General features: G+C 31.8%; 2 protein-coding genes and 1 non-coding gene across 3 annotated transcripts; 2 read left to right on the top strand and 1 right to left on the bottom strand.

Moving 5' to 3' along the window:
- The first annotated feature begins 552 nt into the window (after nt 1-552).
- LOC142619497 (uncharacterized) lies at nt 553-1,850 on the top strand. The gene has a single exon (XM_075792617.1). It carries the CDS (start codon nt 947-949, stop codon nt 1,697-1,699), a length of 753 nt encoding a protein of 250 aa, XP_075648732.1. The 5' UTR covers nt 553-946; the 3' UTR covers nt 1,700-1,850.
- A 1,447-nt stretch (nt 1,851-3,297) lies between these two features.
- On the bottom strand, nt 3,298-11,629 carry LOC142621023 (SKP1-like protein 21). The gene is made up of 10 exons (XM_075794343.1): nt 11,282-11,629; nt 9,614-9,916; nt 7,788-8,009; nt 7,183-7,374; nt 6,995-7,105; nt 6,720-6,798; nt 5,120-5,223; nt 4,753-4,934; nt 4,101-4,225; nt 3,298-3,952 (listed from the first exon to the last, which is right to left on the bottom strand). Exons 2-10 carry the CDS (start codon nt 9,797-9,799, stop codon nt 3,936-3,938), a joined length of 1,218 nt encoding a protein of 405 aa, XP_075650458.1. The 5' UTR covers nt 9,800-9,916; nt 11,282-11,629; the 3' UTR covers nt 3,298-3,935.
- Nucleotides 10,102-10,399, top strand: LOC142621425 (18S ribosomal RNA). Its single transcript, XR_012841803.1, has one exon. It is a non-coding gene; the product is annotated as an 18S ribosomal RNA (ribosomal RNA).
- Nucleotides 11,630-19,881: the final 8,252 nt, after the last annotated feature.

Raw genomic sequence — 19,881 nt, 5'->3', positions numbered from 1 at the left:
TATCTAATTGAAGAAATACCAAAGATAAGCTCAACTCAATTAACAAAAGCCCATGTTTATTTGCTTTGGGAAGAGCATACCAGAGGGGTCACATGCACTCATTGTTACATTAATTTGTTTCTTATTTACAAAAAAATACATGTTGTTTTCGTTGTATGTGTCCTTCCTCTCGTATGGAGATGGACCCCACACTAAGACACATGCAACAAAGTGGGGTCCACCCCATGTGAGGGGAAAGACACATGCAACAAAAACAACATATACAACATATATGGATTCAGATCAGGTGCAATATTTAGGATATTGAACCTGATGCAATTGTAATCAATGGTTGAGATTGAAAATTTGAAAAAGCAATTTCAATCTTGACCATTTAATAAAATATATTAAAAAAGAGTTATAAAGTTAAAATCAAAAAGTAAAAAATATATAAAAAAAAAATTTTGTGAAAAAAAAAAAAGGTGAATTACATCAGGGGAAATACCCTCCACCAGATCTCAACGTGTACCACCTCCCTATTTACACCGAATCCTATGGCTTGTAAGTAGCTCAGAGACATCTGATCTGACAAACAGCGACCACAAAACACAAAGAGATAAGATTTAGACCACACATTTTCTTTCTTCCCAACATAACAAGCCACGTATACATTTCATTCCTTAATCTCCTATTAAACTGCCACTTGTTCACCTTCTTCACCTTAACCGCTTCACTTCTTATCTTCCATCTCCTTTAATTTTCTCTCCTCAATTTTGTTCTCGTTTCCCATCTCTTTTCAAAAAAACTGAGAATCCCCAGCTCAATAAATTCCTTACTTTCAAGCAAGAAAATCCAAACCCAAGTTTCTTTTGTCTTAGTTCCATTTCTTTCTTTTTCCCTTTCTTAATTTCAAGCAAGAGAATTCCCCTATATCCTAATCCAAGTTTCTCACCCAGAAAGAGAGAAAATGTCAGGTGGGGTTGGGCCAACTTGCAATGATATTAGCCTCCCAAAAGAGCAAGAATATGAAAATAAACAAAGCAATGACCAAAATCCCTTGAAGACCAACACCACCACCACCAAATACCCATCACGCAAAGCTGGGTTCCTCTCTCTCCGTCAGCTCAATGCTCTTGCTGTCATTATCATCTTCTCAGCCAGTGGCATGGTAAGCCCTGAGGACTTTGCTTTTGTCATCATTTCCTTCTTCTACGTGTACTTCATTTCAAAGGTTGCATTCCCACCCCTCCACCCTTCAAAGGAACCAAGTGTTTTTAGCCCTCAGAACAAGATTCTTCGACTCTATGTTTTTGTTGGTGCAATCGTTGGTCTTTTCCTCCCCATAGCATATATACTTCATGGCATCTTTGAAGGTGATCAACAAGGAATCAAGGCTGCAGCACCACACGTTTTTCTTCTATCAAGCCAAATTTTCATGGAAGGAGTGACATTCTCGGGCGGGTTTTCATTGCCAGTACGTGCTTTTGTGCCGGTGTGCTATAATGCAAAGAGGTTATTTACCATTGATGACTGGCTGAGGAGTGAGTTCTCAAAGGTTGGTGAAGAGTTTGGAGGGTCTAAAAGGAGATTGTATGTTGGGAGAGGGCTTGCCATTGCTAATATGGCGTTTTGGTCCTTCAATATTTTTGGGTTCTTGTTGCCTGTCTATCTTCCGAAAGCTTTGAAGAGGTATTACTCTGCGTATAAGGTGAAAGACTGAAAATGATTGGAGCTCTTTCTTTTTTTTATGGTTAGCGCTATGTGATGTAAGTTTGTTTCTGTGACTTATTGAGAGTTCAACGAGTGATTTGTTGGTGTGCTCCATAAATACATGTAGTTTTATTCTAGAAATATAAAGTTCTGGTTCTACATATGTTTTGTGCTGATTTACCATCATGAGAAATATGGTACACCATCCGTGAACTAATTCAAAACAGGGAGGCAAATATTACTGAAGGTCTGAACTTAATTACCACATTATGTAAGTGAACTAATCCAGCATAAGTGTATAACCATGCTCGTATACTCATTATATGAGAAGGTAGTACACTATCATTTAAGAAAGAGCTCGTTAGCATTTAACCCGAAACTCAATCAGCCTTATTTTGTATATAAAAATAATAACAATCAGCCTTATTCAAGCTTGGCTTGAATACATTCTCCAAAAAAAAAAAAAAGCTTAGCTTGAATGCAATCAAATTATGTTCAAGCTGGGTTGTGTATGTACTATGTAGTCAAATACTTGGTCGAGCCTTCTATAAGCAACACTGAGATTGTTAATTAGCCTACTGTCAATTTTATATAAAAACTAAGATATTGCGCTTCAATTCTAAAGCTTTACCGATGCTAATGAGTATTAACTTATTGTCTTGCGGAGTCTTTGTAAATTGTAACCCAACCAGCACTTCTCAGTGTGTTCTAACAGATACATCCAAAAATTTTGTAACTTAATTGACATTTCTTGATGTTCCAATGAATATGTTTAAGTTCAACTACTTCCCTTCCAAAATTGTCTTTAGGGTTATATAAATGCAAAATATCCTTGTCCACAACACAAAAATCCTTGGTCCCATTTTTTTCTTAAAGTTGATTATGATCTGCGACAAGATTAGTTACGATCGCCCACATATATTCATCCAAGTTGGCTGGTTAAGCAATCTATTTACGTCTACAAGAATATTTGATCACCAAGTTATAGAGATTCATCCAAGCTAGGCTGGTTAAGCAATCTATCTACAACTACAAGAATATTAATTTGATCACCAAGTTTTCATTCCTAGGATTGATGGAATTGATGATGAGTGTCTGTTTGTGCACTTGTAGCTTTTGGTAGCTGAGATGTAAAATATTATACAAAAAAGTACAGTTTTTGATAGCTTTTATACTAAAGGTGTAACAAAAAGCTAAAGTTAATTTAATTTATTATTATTTAAAAAGTTAATTTTGCTTTTTTTTTTAATGAGACAAAAAAAAAAAAAAAGATTTTGCCAAACAGAAAATAATAATTTTATTGTTAAAGCTGAGTTAAGAACCGTGGGAATTGGGACCTGCTAGTAGTAGCGGTGCCGTTGTTATTGACTTATTGGTAACCGCAAGTGATAGTCGGACAAGTGAGTAGTGTAGATACGTGCACGTGAAGTACACCTAATAACTTCGTACCCAAATTCAATGCCACCACATCCAAACCTGTTCACAATAATTCACTTTGTGATTTAACACACAGACCATGTTTTCGATTTAACACAAAGACCATGTTTTCCTAAGACAAAAAGGCGTTACATCTTTTTGTTTGAATTTGCATGGATGCATTCTGCCCAAGCCTTGTATGTTGTAATAATACTAAGATGTGCGAATTGAAATGGACTGGGTCATAATATCATATCATATATATTGTGGATTTTCCAGTCTCAATGAATATTTTATCCAAAATTTTATATATTTCAGATAGCCCCTTCTAAAACAATCAATTTTCATCTCTCACGTTCCTTCAAAGTACTTATTGTCCGTAAAACTTAACATAGCAATTACCCACAGGGGCCCTAATGGACGACGACAAAGGAAAATTTTTTGTGAAATTAACAGAGAATCTCAAGAAACTAACAGGGTCTAGCCAATGACAATTGGTCAAAGCCTGAAAGGTCACAAACCCACCTGACACAACAAATAAGGTCAAGAGAAATAAACCAATTATGCTTGATTTGCCTACTTAAGAAATATTTATTCCTTTTAACCTTCTTTCTCCCTCTTTTTTTTTTTTTTCTTCTTCTTCTTTCCAACATACAAGACACCCGGCATTTTGGTGATGGTAAAACAAACAAAAATACTCACATGGTGCCACACCAAAAAAATGTCAACTCTTCTACCTTTTGACAGCAGCATGCTACCACATTAGCATCTTCTCCAGACCGCTCGAGCTGCTGACCATTTTAAGGAACAATTTATCCAGCATTGGCTCATTATCTCTGGTCCAAACCTGTTCACATTAACAAATGATAAATATCAAACTAGCTCAATACTGAAATATTCCAAAACAGGGGGGGGGGGGGTGATGGAAGCAATGAAGACTAGGAGACTGGGGGCATCAATTCCAAGTATAAACGAAACTTGGAGAAGGAACCTACTTGTGTATCTACTCATGGAAGAATTGCCATTTAAAGAAATAGGAACAAGCTTTCTTCCTTGAAAAAGTTCCTGCATCCTCTCTGGCCAAACTGAATTCAATCTTCGCGCAAAATCCTCCACCTCCCTATATGGAAAAATAAAATACAAACTTCGATGAGAGAACATTAAAGAAAAATAACCTTTTAATCAAGGAATGGGGCGTCAAATGAGACATGAGCAGAAGAGAAAGAAAAGGGAAGGAAGGAGGCAGGTGGACCCCAAAAAATTTATTAAAAAAGAATAAGAAGAATACTTTCACAGGCTATAAACAACCAGTAGCAATCATTAAAACAAAAAATGAACAACCAGAAGTGTTCCCCCAAGACCTTTAAGAAAAAAAAGTAAAAGCTGAATTGCAATACATTGAAAATTTTGGACTAGAACCAATGCCGCAGTGGAAGTTAAGAAGCAAACCAGCTTTTCTAATAAACAAAGATTATTTTGGCATTCACTTCTCAAGCATTGAGTTAGTACTATTACTGGCAGTCCTATAAATATAAATAATTTTCTGGTTTCATCAGGAAATACAATGAACAAAATTGAAAGTTGAAACATCCAATTAAAGCCAAAAGTCGAACTCATTATCTTAATCAAGACACATATTCATCATACCTGTCAAGTTCCTCCTTCATTGCAGGATCTAAATCATCATCAATATCACCATCATCAAACTCAAGTTTTGAGGAAAATGTCACAGCTGCAGAATCTTGCAACTTTGAACTTGTACTGGCAGAGGCCAACAAACCATTGTTACCCTCACCATCATGGCAAGCAGAATGAAGATCATGCATCTCCTAAAACATCAAAAGATACCAGCAATTCAACTATGAGAACATTTTTAAGTAATAAAAAATAGAAAAAATTATAAATAGAGAACCTCATAGTAATACACATACGTGAACACGAATACACGTGCACAGCACACTCAGAGAGAGAGAGAGAGAGAGAGAGAGAGGGGGGGGGGGGGAGAGGTGCCAACCTCATTATGGTTTCCATTTACACTATTTAAACAAGAGTCCTTTGATTGATCTTTTCTCCTCCGATTTTTCTTTTTATTCTTATTGGTTCTAGTCCCTTTTGTATCTGCAAAACAGAATAGATTATGTAAAGTAACGCAAGAAATAACAAAACTGGTTATATAGAATACGTACTCTTAAATATTCCAACAAGCCACTGAATGCAGAGACAAAAGCAACTACTTCATGAAGTATCACCAAGAAATCAACGAACTGAAGCATCTATTAAAATCAAAAACCTCAAGGATATGATTACTTCAGGACACAGGTACACAGCACATGCAAAAGAACAAATCTATTTATAACTACAACGCAAAAGTTGTAGTTGTGTCAAAATCAGAATTTTCACCACGCAATGGTTTAACCTTGGCTATAGCATGATCAGCAAACTATATAAATTTTATAAATGAATGACATCAAATACCAGAGAAAACATAAATAATGTAAACTGTTCAAATTTAACAACAATTATCAACAATTATGAAATGCAGACGGTTCTATTTTTTTATTATTTTAAATTGACAATTCTCTTAGATCAGTCATCTAAAATCCATCCACTGTGCTAAATATAGTGTATCATCATACTTGATTCTCATTCCCAGCTTCTTGTAAAATAGTTGCTTCAACTGGGAGATTGATTCTCATTTTAAACAGAGGTAAATGTGTAACCACAGATACCATAGAGTTCCATAACAAGAAGGGATAGGATAAATCTCATCAATAAAAATTCTAAATAGAATGGATACAGAATGATATAGAACCTCCTAAAAAACAAGCTCCACAGACTTGCCCTCTAAAATGCTTAACATGTTCAACAGTATATTACTTCAAAATCTCTGACTGTCAAACAAAATTAAATTAAATTAAAATTCAAAAGCGGCCTCTTTAATTCAACTCAAATTGCTCAAAAATGACTCTCATTATACTCATGATTTCTAAAAAAAACCACTTGTTACCCAGTAGAGTCTTGAAACAATAACAAATATCCCAACTTTAATCAACTGATCTATGTGTGAATGCAATTATAGACTGAAATTTGTTTCTTCCATCTCTAATAATAAGTTTCAATAATATCTAAGGCTTATGTGCAAATCTAGGTCCTGAACAAGTCAAACAAGATTGAGAGTTACTGTGAACCATGGCACAAGGTTCTCTAAGTAATTTAATATAACAAAAACCCATGAAATTTTCACGGATTTAATGTCTTAAAATCTATTTTTTAACATATATAAAATAAACTTCTCCCTTCTATTTTTAGTCACAGTAAAGTTTGAAAACTCAAAAACCCATCCACTGTGTAATGCTTGCCTTTAGAACCAGAAGAGATGCAAATCAATTTTACAGGGAGGTTTGAATATCTTCAAAAAGAAGGGAGCAAATACACAATCCAAATCATAAATTACTTTTTGCAATTAATTAATGGTGGCACCACTGCAAAGTCTGACAGTTCAGGAATTTGTTAACAAACGGATAAGTCGCAAGAGCTTAGAACCTCACAGATAAGAAGAAGAGAGGCAAACTATCTAACAATTTAATGGAAAAAAGATCAATTCTCTCATATACCTCCATCTCCACCATTTATAAATGACAGGAGATCATCAACTGAGCGGTCATCCACACGCTCCTCTTCAACTTCTACATTCTGAAACAAATGGAATCCGTTTGCTATTAATGCTAACATATATACATGATCATTTGAGAATCCACAATTTTGGAATATAACCATTTCAATTGAAACATCAAATTCATATACAGCAAGAACTATAAATTTAGCACATAAATTGAACTCAGATATAATAAAGGCAGAAAAGAGAAAGGAAATGAGTAAGAGCAAACACCTTCAATTTCTCTCTCTCTTTTAATTCTTTCCTCTTTCTTGCGTACAATCGATTCAGAAGCCGGATACGTGGATCGTCAGTTATGTTTCTTAAGGGCTCTAACTTTTCCTCCTGGAGAAAACAAAATCAACATGAAAACCACAAGCATTGTAGATGTTAAAAACATGACTTTAGCTAGCAACACACACCTCTGTAAGGTCATCGGGTAAATGAAATGTTTCACGTATCTCCTCAGGAGTTTTTCCTTCAATAATTCGAGCAAGTGCTCGGCTGGTGAGATCTACTAAAGGCTTTAATTGGAGGCTGTCAGCGGCCGATGTCAACTCACACAATCTTTTTGTATCCATCCGAATAAACTTCTCATCAAAAGTTTTGCGCTCCTATAATAAAAAAATCGAGCAGACAATTTTATTAAACTATTCAGTTATAAGCTATGACATCTAATTAACACTCTACTGTACGCAAATATAATTAAAAATAATAAGTTCACAACAAACATGATGGTATGAAAACCTCCCTGCAGGGCATAAAAAGTTTTTTATTTCTTAAATTTTATTTTTAAAAATCAGAGAATCCATAACTACAAATATGTTAGAAATTCATCTGAGTTCAAATCCTATTGAGAGGTCCACTAGAGATCAAAAATTGTTGAAGAAAGAAGATGTTTCTTTGGTCCATTCAGGTGACTGGAAAAAAAACAAATTAACATATTCAAGATAATAACTTAATTGGAGAATAAATTTTATCTAAGAAAAAAAAATAAATCACAAGAGAGTCAAACAGTGTATCAGACCTTATTAGAACGACCTGGTACTTGGTGAAATCGACAATAATCAAGAATTAAGCCCAATATAGCAGGATTGACTCGCTGTGGAAGTGATATGGCATAGTTCTTGGAAGATCCCGTGCCTGTCTGAATTACTTCTCGACATATCATGGGGCAAAACATGGCGACCTCTTCTTCTACTTGTTGGATTGAACCATCAGCAGTTTGAAGCCAGATGTAAGACTTCATCTGAATACACAATATCATAAACCATAAACAGAACTACGTAAGACAAGAAGATCAAAAGGACCACAAAAATAAACTAAGCTCTAAGCTTGACCTGAGTGCATCATGCTGTCATCCCCAATTGGGTTCTGCCTATGGCAGAAAATATTAATTTCTAATCAAAGGGGCAACAATAACTTAAATGTAAAATTTAACAATGCTATGGTATTAATTTGACAAATAATGTTTAAATATTAATGCATGTAACTATATATGTACTTCCCTTCCTCCTCCTCCTAAAAATAATACCATCGAAGATCACAAGAGAAATGAAGATGAAGGAGTTGTAAAACTTGATGGTCAAGAGATACCAAAGAATAAGTGCATTCGATATCTTGGATCAATAATTCAGAAAGATGGTGAGATCAAAGAGGGTGTGAATCATAGGATATGTGGATGAAGTGGAAAATCACTTCAGAAGTGTATAATCTGATCAATAACCATAGAATACTTATAAGTTGAAGAAAGAGTTTTACAAGACTGCTATAAGACTAGCCATACTATATGGTAGTAGATGTTAGGCTATAAATTAACATATTCATAAAATGAGCATATCTAAAATGAAAATGTTAAGAAAGATAAGTGGACATATAAGGAAAGACATGATACAAAATGAAGAAATTTTATTAAAAATAAGGACAACTCCCATAGATGAAAAGATAAGTGAGAGTCGCTTGAGATAGTTTGGTCATGTGCAAAGAATAGCGTTAAACTTAAATGCACAAGTGAGAAAGAGTGATTTGATTCAAGTTGAGAGAATGAACTAGAGTAGAGTAAAACCCAAAATAAAACAAATAAAAGTAGTAAAAAATACATGTTATATAAGGAGGTGGCATATAGCATGATCATAGGATAGAATGGCGGAGAAGAATATAGGTGAATGATCTTAATTAGTCTATTGAGGATCCATAACCGACCCATAATTATGGAACTAAGATTTTGTTGTTGTTGTAATATTTATGCAAGTGTGTGTGAAAAATGCCTCGGGTCCACAACAAACTAATGGGAAAAAAAAAAAATTATATATATATATATACACATCTTCAAAAAATGATGGGTAAATTACACAATTTCCCCAGTAGTTTGGGGTGGTTTCAAATGAAACCGTAGACAGAAGTTTCAATTAAAATCCTGAACTTGCTAAATTGTTTTAATTGGCCCTCTGAGTGAGTCACTATTAAGTATTAACTAAATATAACAGAAACTCAAGTAAATTGCATTTGAGGCCTTCAAAAACCAATCACATAAAAAGGTAGGCATCTTCATTAGATTATGCCAAAATAACATTTATGGTTCACATTGATGAATTTTTCATATCCATATAGGTTCTAATTACATCTTATATGAATTGTTGTTTCTTGTAGTTAAAAGCAACTCAAAGAGGAGATGAATTGAAATAATTTTAAAACTTTAGGGTTTTAATTGAAACTTTCTAAAATTCAGGCTTTAATTTGAAATCACATCCAAACTATATGGAGGGGGTTAAGTAATTTACCCAAAATGAATTAATCTAATTTTTATCAGCATAATTCATCTAAAATAATCAAAATAGCAATAAAAGAACATACCTCAGGTTTAACTACTGCCATGGCACCTTCGGACATTTGACAAGGGCAATGCAAATTTATTAAGAATTGAACTTTGCACCTCCAGTAAAAACAAGGAAGTGACAAAGCAAACAAAAGATGCCCTTTATTCAAGCTCTTAACTTTGTGATGATGGTACAAACTCTTTTTCAGTGCTTTCCAAAACATGCAACATTGAATCTCAGTAACACGTGTGTAAGCCTTCTTCTCAGACAGCTTCCTCAGATGTTGTACTCAGCTGTAAATCCCAAAACAAGATAAGCAGTACCCTATATGTTTTTATGCCTGAAATTAAAACAGAACAGACAAATGTCAGAATCAATTAAAAAAAGATAAATGACATCTTAATTAAAAAAAAAAAATCAAAAGGGAGAATCAAACTCCAGTCCAATTCCACATTTGTAATAACATTTTGTTATTTGAAATTTTCTCACTTTGCATAGTCTTCTTTATATGTTCCTATGTAGATTATTAAACATACTCTAGATGAGAAGTAGAATTGTAACATATTGTCCATTAACTGTGGAAACAACCAACTAACCAAGCTGGAGTACAGTAGGGATAGAGTGAATTTCCAGTGGAGCAGTGAACTGCATATAGATTGGAAAGAACAACAATGGCGAAAGCACTTTTTGGGCTGACATTGACACTGAGAGACAAAGTCTAGGGGAGTGAATGGGATTAAACACCCTAGTAGTCCTAGCCATAAACAACCAATACTAGGAACTGTGCGTATCGACTCAACTAAAATCCCAACTAATTGGGGTTGGCTCCATTGATACTTCTCTGTCACTTGACCTTATCTATGGCCATTTTCAATTACCTTTCTAGTAAGCATGCCTTTACTTTTGACTTTTCATATAAACAAAAAACATAGTTTTTAAAAAACAAACTATATTATGAATTACTTTTTCATATTGTGTATTGTAAGATACCTACACTATATAAAATTTATTAAAAAGTTATAGATATGCATAGACTAAAGGTCTATTTAGTATAAATTTGAAATATATTCAATTAATGACTAATTTAATCGTCAAATATGTAATAATATTTAACTAAATAAATCAAATTAAAACTATATATTTATAAAATCCACGTTCAAATTGATTAAACTCGAAATTGATCATTCATGCTATATAAACCAAAATAATAATTTCGTTTTCACCATATTCATCATCTTGCCCTATTCAACTTCATCACCATAGCTATGCAACACAGATACTAACAACTATGCATACAAAGTATTCAGAAATTCTCACCTAAAGTACTTGTACATAATCCCTATCTATCAAAAGCCAGTGATGGTGACCTCAAAAAAGTACAGATTAGGTTTTCAATTTTCACCACACATTCTTCATTATTGTAATTTAAACAAATGCCTTAGTTGCATACTTTCATTCATAATTTAATTACCTAAATATCACAACTACTCTGCACCAAAACCAAAATACATACATATTAACCGTGAAATGAAATTCAAGAACTAAAAAACAAAGAAAAATTAGTAAAATCCCACTCATTTCCAATCAAATCAAGCGCATAACTATTACTCATCAAATCCATTTGAACGTAGATAATGAACCAATAAACTTTAGCAATTGCGAGAATCAAAATCACTTCGAACACGCACAAAACGTATATGTGTACCTTGAAGACGACGAGGGCGAAATCAGAAATGCAGAGGAGTGAGAGAGAGGGAGAGACTGAGAGAGAGAGAGAGACTAGGGTTTCGAAAAGCCTTCGTCTGGTAATTGCTGTGGAGCTTAATAATAATAATGTGAAATCTCTGAGTGTTCTTCCGTGAATTTTCTCTCTCTATATCTATGTATCTCTATCTCTACCTCTCTCTCTCTATCTCTATGTCTCTCTCTCTCTATTCCGATTTGAGAGCTGCAGTTGAGTCCGGCACGTGGGAGTTGTCCTCAAAGAAAGGTGCCGTTGCACGTGCGGGTAGTTAGGGTTTGGGGGGGCAAATGAAGATGAGACTTTTTCCCTGAAAAGGCCCAATCTGGATCCGGTGTGGATGAAGGAGATCTTTGAACAGGACGGTTCGTTTCCGAATCCGGGTCGGTTCTTTTTATCTGAGTTCTGAATTCTGATAGATAGTCGTTGTTGGTTGTTGGGTTGGATTTTTTTGTTTGTTTGTTTGGGCCTTTTGGTGCATTGCTTTTTAGAAGTATCAAAGTTGGGCCACGACTAAGTAACATCGTGCATCTGCAAATAAATCATTTAATTTTGATCGGTATTTTTGTTTAGAGATAGTTTTTTTATCGATATTTTTCAATGCAAAAATTGGAGCTCGTATCTCTTATTTGACGACAAGAAATTTTACTAATCTTTTTTTTTTCACAAGATAGAAATTATACTTTAGTCTAATCTAAGTGTGTATGAGACTTAAACCGTGACATTTACCCTCTACATCCTATAAGCACTTATACACTTGTGAAGTGATTATCGTACCAAGGGTGCATGGTGGTAGAGATTATACTAGTTAAGCTAACTAAAACTTACAATTTTAGGCTAATCCCTTATGTTACAAGACTACACTTAACACGACTTTTTCTTAAATATATATGTTGTCTCATGTTTGTTTGTATTTATCAGGTCAATAGGCTTTCTTTCCCTTCACTTAAGCTATGTAGGAAATGCCTAAAGCGAATTCTGGGAACAGTAAAAGTTACAGTGACTATATTATGGTAATTATATGCACGAAAAAAGTGTCTTGATGGCTTTGTACTTAGACAACAAATTTGATATTGTTGAAAAGTTATGGTAATACATGGTATTAGCTTGAATATCAATGATTGTTTTTATATTTTACCCATTTGGATTTTTCAATGGAGTTTAGTTAGATTAATTAAATCTATAGCTAACTCCAAAATTTTGAGATAAAGATTTTGTTGTTGTTACTGTTGTTGATCAATTAGATTAATTGGTAAAACCTACGAATAAGTGAGTTATGATTGAATCCATTAATGCCTAAAATAAATTCATCAGTATCTTAACCTAATGGTAAAAAATAATCACTGGGTAGCGAGTATTAAAGGTTCAAGTTTTTCGTTAATGCTTTGAGCATAGAAGTGTTATTCAAATATTTTGCATAAAAGATTCTTATCCATATTTTGTCTTGTTATGTTAGTACATGCGATGCCATACAAGTTTGGCCACTAATGCTTTGTTGATATCTCTTGATCGTTTTAGGTTTGCTTAAATCTTCCCATGATTTATGATGTCTCATATTGTCTTAGAAGCCCCATAGGAAGTCCCGAAGCAGTTGGTCAATTGTTTTGCATATAATTTGGACAGAATAAAAACAAACATAGAATAAATAAGGCGTCGGTTTCAGTTAGCTCAACTGGTAAGATCTATGACGTGAATAAGAAAACTGGGGTTCAATCATTGCCTACACAAAAAATCAATTAGTGTCTTGGTCTAATAATAAAGAGTTATCATTAAGAGTGAATGTTATAAATTAAAACTCTTAAAAAAAAGGATAATGTTAACCAGCCGGTGCTGGTTAAGGGCAGAAAAGACAAAAAATAATATGTTAGAAAAAGAAAAAAAAGATTCTGAATAGTACTACAAAGCTGAAAAAAATGATATGAATAGCAAAAAAGTACAAAACTTGAATCAGAAAAAGTAAAAAAATTTTGTGGTTAATGGACACCGCAGGGTGCCCGTAAACACAACCAAAAAAAAAAAAAAAAAAGAATAAGTAAGACATTGATGATAATTTTGATTTGACCAAAGTGGCTTGGGCAGTTTGGGACATCATCTTTGCTTGCCAGACTCCTTTCCAGGTGCCACTAGTAGTGAAGAAATAAATTTGACTTCAGTGGAAAATTTTATTAGTATTTATATATCTCCATACACTCGTGAACATACGTAGATATACACATGTTTTTGCATACACACAATGTACAATACTTTTTTTTTTTTTTTTGAGAATCCAATGTACAATACTTAAGACTAATTTGAACAACAAAATATAACTTCTATGGATAAGAAACAGTAGGGTGTTTTAATGTTAGAAATTAGAAAACCTATAACAATATAGCGTATCTATTATTGAATTGGACAAATAATGGGTGTGACTCACTAACTCTATGGACAGCATTTAGGCTAAAAGGCTTAGCCAAAAACCATTCAAACTTACTGATGCAGTATTACTTATGAGTTATGAGTGCATTTGAGTGTGTTTCGTTGATTGTTTGTTGACTGAAAGAATTTTGGAAAATGAGAGGGAAAATTTTTCTTTGGTGTGGAACCTGTCAAAGACTCAAAATAAGTTCAGAAAGTCCACACAAAAAACGGTTTTTTTTTTTTAATATTTATTTATTGTCATTTGGGCTTTGCCAAACGCACACTATTGATTAGTTTATGTCCAAATACAGAGAGAGGTTCGTTGGGTCCTTCAATTGCTAAGCCCAAGGACTAGTATAACATGCAGTGCATTTAATTGAAGATAATGTTAGAGGTATCCATCTTCTTCTTTTTTCACAATTTTTTCCATAGATATTGAGGTGTGATTTAGAATTTGGAAAAATTAACGGATGTTTTAAGATGTATTTTTTAGAGAACTATTTTAGAAATTTTTTTATAAAAAAATTAATATTTTGACAATTTTGTATATTTTTCATAAAAATTATATCAAAAATTTTCTTATATAATCTATTAATAATTGGCTTAAAGACCCCGTTATGAGAATATAGTTATGAGAATACCAATATCACTGTAATACTTTTGGTTTTCTTTTCTTCCTTTTTTATTTTTGAGAAACACAAAATCATAGATACTTGTATTAGCCGCCATCAAGTCAAACCACTTGTTCTCAAGAACTCCCCAGTTATGTTGTGGACCTAATCACTATAAATATACACCATATGTTATGTTTTGCACTATTTTCATGATCATCTTCTTCCCCAGTGAAGGTTCAGTCAGTCTTGGAGAAGCCAAAGCTTTTTTTTTTTTTTTTGAGAGAATGCAGAAGTCAAGTTTAACAAACAACCTGAACCTAAAAAAAGCTCTTCTATAGAGCAAGGGGAATACTCTCTCTCTCTCTCTCTCTCTCTCTATATATATATATATATATATATATATATATATAAAGCACTCCAAGAGCAACTTTTAACAAATGAATGACCCATTTAATTTAATGCTTTTTTTGTTCAACTTGTTTGCTCCCCCAACATTCTTGCATCGTTGGTCTTAGACGATAAACTTAACTTTATATCATATCATATACTATATAATAAAAGTTGAGTTTAGAAACCGTGGTTACACTAAGGTGGCGTTTGGTACGGGGTAATGTTTTAGGATTCCCAGGAATGTTTAAAGATTCTCATGTTTGGTTGCAAATTACGCTAGGGAATTAGATGCCAGGAGAATCCTTAAACCCCTCTCAGTAGGAATGTGGATTCCCTTTAAAACAGGTGGGAATCCAAATTCCAAAACTTAAAAAAAATTGTATTTTTTATAAATTGACAATTTTAACCCTTTTTCCTTATCATTTAAGCAATTAAGATAAACTATAAAACAAATTATCAATATCTTCTCTCTTGTCTTTATCTTTTCCTGCCAAAACAACATAAACAAAATAAATAACTCTGCTAATAGTTATTTTTGTATTATTCTTGTCATTTTGAAACGTTAGATCACAGTTTTAATGAATGTGTTGCTAATTGATAGTTTATATAATGTTTTTTATCTATCTATTTAGAGTAAGATATTTTTTTAAAGGACTAATTAATAGTTTATATATATTTTTTCATTATTTATTTAAAGGAAGATTTTTTTTTTAATGGGCTTGGTACTTCACATTCAAATCTAAGGACAAAATGGGAAAAACAAATAATTCATTTAAGATTCCTAATAATACACCAAACATTATCATCTCACATTCCTGGGAATCTCCCAATAAAACCAAACATAGGAATAGCTACATTCCTAGGAATGTGATTCCTAGGAATCACATTCCTGGGAATCTAGATGCCAAGAGTAATGTGGATTCCCCGTACCAAACGTCACATAAGTGACTTCACTAAATTGCTGAATTTTTTATAGATTAAAAAAAAAAATATATATATATATATATATATATTCTTTTGTTCTTATCTTTTTCTCCTATAATTTCTAAGTTAATAAAAAATTTAATTTGAAATCACTTCTTTGGATAAAGTTTGATAGACACAAAAACTTAATAATTTAATATCAATTTAACTTCTTCCTGTGCATTAAAAAAAATTATTCTTCTTTTTTTCCCCAATTTTTTATTTCTACAGTTTGTCAATTTGTTCTTCTTTAAAAAAAAAAAAAAAAAAATTATTCTTCCTTTTTTCCCATTTTTTTGATTTCGACAATTTGTCAATTTGTTCTTCTTCTTTTTTCTTTTTTTTTTCTTTTTAAAATATTTAGATAAAAACAATTAAAAAAGAAAAATACAATTAAATAATTGATACAACTTAATTACCTATAATAAATATTCTAAAGTTACATTATCTCTTTCTTCTAATCAAATATCATCTTCCTAATGGGATTTTATGTAATAAAGTTTAACTGGAACTCTACTTCTCTTACAAGTACGTGTGAATATAGCACTATTTAAAGTAGATCAGTTATTGGATTTTGATATAATGATACGTAAAACAATTCCATTGCTACAAGGGAATGATATCAATTTCACACTTTCATTCTATATACACGGCATGCTGCAATCCATCCCTCTCAGGTAAATTTCTGTCTTCCTCAATCTAAAAGCTACAATAATGTTTGTTTATAATTTAATAGAATGAAGTTTTTGAGAAAGTCTAGGCTGTACAAAACTCAGAAATTTGGATTGCAGGGTTTTTTTTATTCCAAAGAGTTGAATCCGTTGTGCTCGAATATGGTTCTTGGGATTTTCTTAACTTTTGTTATGGTACATATTTGATGGTATCTTTTTTTGAGACTTCTAACATTTAGATTTTAACTTCACACCTCTACAAATTAGACTAACATTAGATTTTTTGTTCATATCAACTTCTTTTATGTGGAGTGGACATATATATATATATATATATATATATATATATATATATCAAATAATTCATATAACCATACCCTTTTTTTTTTCTCTATTCATCTCTTCTTCTCTATGTATTTGTTTACTCTAATTTATTCATCTCTATTCATAATAGCTATCTTCTTTTTATTTTGGCAAAACTATATTATTAGTCCTGAAGTTTACTTACTGAAGGCATTTACTCCCTAACGTTTTAATTAAGCATTATTAGTCCTTAAAATTTCAAAACTAAACACAATTGGTCTCTCCATTAACTACTGTTAGTTTTGTGCTTATGCATCTAATGAATAAATGAGTAGGCATCCTTTTAATGACATGACAACATTTTTTATTTAAAAAAATCCCAAAAGTCTCTCCTCTTTTTACCCCTCTCTCTCCATTACCTCTCATTCTCTCTATGTGCAACTTCAATGAAATCCATGTCAAAAATCTCTAGAGACAGCAAGACAAGGAGATCCGCAAGCGAGAGTTCCACACATCAGTGCACAACCTACATAGTCCTACATATATGCAATACCTGGAGCAGATCTCTTGCTGTGAACATTTAAAATTAAATTTCTCAGTAACCCAATAGGACCCTTTCATTTTCTCCATCTATATCTCTTTTTTTTTTTAATATTATATAATTTGTCTTGGTATTTGACTTAATCATTGGCCTAATATCTGCGAAAGAATTCAGCTTGAGTTGAACAAGAAAACTATGACAATCCAGGTAAATTCTTTGAGCGTTGCTTTCCTGAGATTTATACGCTAAAAATTGGGCTTCGTGAATGTTTTACTTTAGGATCTTATAAGACTTCAAGTGTGCTGCATCTCTTTGAAGATCTGAAGGTCTTTGGAGACTTTGATCCAAATCAAGTGGCTGCTGTCTTGAGTCCTCCTTGTTTCCTGTATCTATCTGATGTTTCATGTTTGGCTAAAATTTACAGAGAGAGAAAGGAGTACCAAATAGGAAAAGAGATTTTAAGGTTCCGTTAGAATTTTGGAGACTTGGTTTTAGGTGTATTTTTAAATGAAGTGTCAAATTTTGATTCGGCCACTTAAATTACATTGCAACGATTTTGCTTTTAGACATTGCAGCTGATATGACAGGGATACCACATCATGACATCATTAAAAATATGCCTGCTCATTCTTCTGTTAGACAAGAAAGCAAAGAAACTACTAGAAGTTAGTGAAGTGAGTAATTGTGTTTAGTTTTAAAACTTTGGGGACTAATAGCGTTCCATTGAAACTTCAGGGATTAAAAGCGCTTAACAGGCAAACTTTAGGGACTAATAGTGTAGTTTCGTCTTTTATTTTTTATTCATTGTGTATCTATTTTTCAATTGACGTAGTTCAATTATTGCTTAAATTCTATTTTTTATAAAGTATTTTAGATAATGCAATTCATCTTAATTAGTGACATATTTTTTTAATTTGGTGTTCTTAATTGATTGTGTAGATTATTTCCTCACTAAGGGCAATTTCAAAATGGCTAGACATGAATGTCAATATCAAAATGGCTACACACGGGTAATTCATAACTAAACTTTTACATTTACATTGCAATACAATATATATATATATATATATTTTTTTTTTTCTCTTTATGTACCTTTATTTATCTATTTTTGAATGTGGTACCCTAGAATGTCTAGATACTTTTTTTTTTTTGTTGTAATTTATGGAATATTTAGTTTGGTCATATATACAAGAAATTTTTTCACCAAATCTATTTGGGATGGAACTTATCTACAATATGAAATTAGGAGATTTATGTGAGAAGAGCCATCTTTTTTATTTTATTTTATTGTGTTTCTACTTTTCTATTAACTCAGTTCAATTATTACTTAAATTCTATGATTTTTTATTTAAAAAAATTTAGATAATACAATTCATCTTAATTATTGATATTATTTTTTGATTTGGTGTTCCTAATTGATTATGCTAATTATTTCCTCACTTATGGCAACGTTAAAATGGCTATGAAATTTACAATTACATTGCAGTCTAGATACTTTATTTTTGTAATTTATGAAATTTGTTTCAATTTTTGTAATTCATGGAATTTGTTTTTGGTTATATATGCAAGAAATTTGTATATGGTTAACACTTCTACTACTCCATGTGTTAGCAAGTATAATGGAAAGATTTTTAAGTGCCATATATATAAACAAATTAAAATTTTACTACAAATAGCTTCTAAAAATTTAAAACTTGCCATAATTTTTAAAAATTACTATTTTATTTGTTTTTAAATTAAATTTTATTATAAAAAATTTATATTTTAATTTATATATAATTTTTTTATTAAGCCATGCATTGCATGGGCATAATACTAGTGTGTGTGTATATAAAACTTGATACATCCCCCTTTAAAGTTCTAGGTTTATTTTTTTATTTATTTTTATAGCATTGGTTATTAGATATTACTAAAATACAACACAATACTTTATACCAATCAAAACAAGCTGCCTAATATGTATACTTTTTTTATTATAAGAATATATGTAGAAGTTGATTATAGTCAATGGCTAAACTTTTACTCAATATTTTTTTATTGGATGTGAATTCTAACAAATCTAATAATGAATTACATTTTCTTCCAATTTTTTTTTAAAAAATCCAATATCAATAGCTATGTCATTAATCAAATATTTAAATTTCAAATTTTTGTAATCTAGAATTTTTTTTTTTTTTTGTAATCTAGAATTATACAAAAAAAATAAGTTTATAGATTGATTAATAAATAATATTTAATTGGCATGAAATTTGACATGTATGTTAAAAATATAAATAATATGAAATCTAATAATTAAATTTTCAAAATATATAATTAAATATATATATATATTTTTAATAAGAGTTGTAGTTATTGACTACAACAAAATTTGTAGCCAAACTTTGTCCATATATATAAGTTAACTTTTTTTTTTTTTTTTGAAAATAATATATAAGGTTAACTTCATTATATGATCTTTTAAATTTACGTCAAAAATTGTTTCTAAAAAAGAAGGAATTTACGTCAAAATCTGTGTATTAAATAATTTATTTTTAATTAATGTAGAGTATCATATATATAAACTATCCAGTGTGAATAATTCACATTATAATCTTAGTTAGTGGTTCGTAAGAGTTTAGGAATGGTTGGGTTTATTAAAGATCTAAAAGTACCTTGTTGCCTGTAGGTTTTCCGAAAGGATAG

This window comes from Castanea sativa, chromosome 12, assembly GCF_040712315.1.
Source record: "Castanea sativa cultivar Marrone di Chiusa Pesio chromosome 12, ASM4071231v1".
Lineage (NCBI taxonomy): Eukaryota > Viridiplantae > Streptophyta > Magnoliopsida > Fagales > Fagaceae > Castanea > Castanea sativa.
Note: the sequence above shows the minus strand (reverse complement) of the source record. Positions and strands in the feature narration are given on the sequence as shown.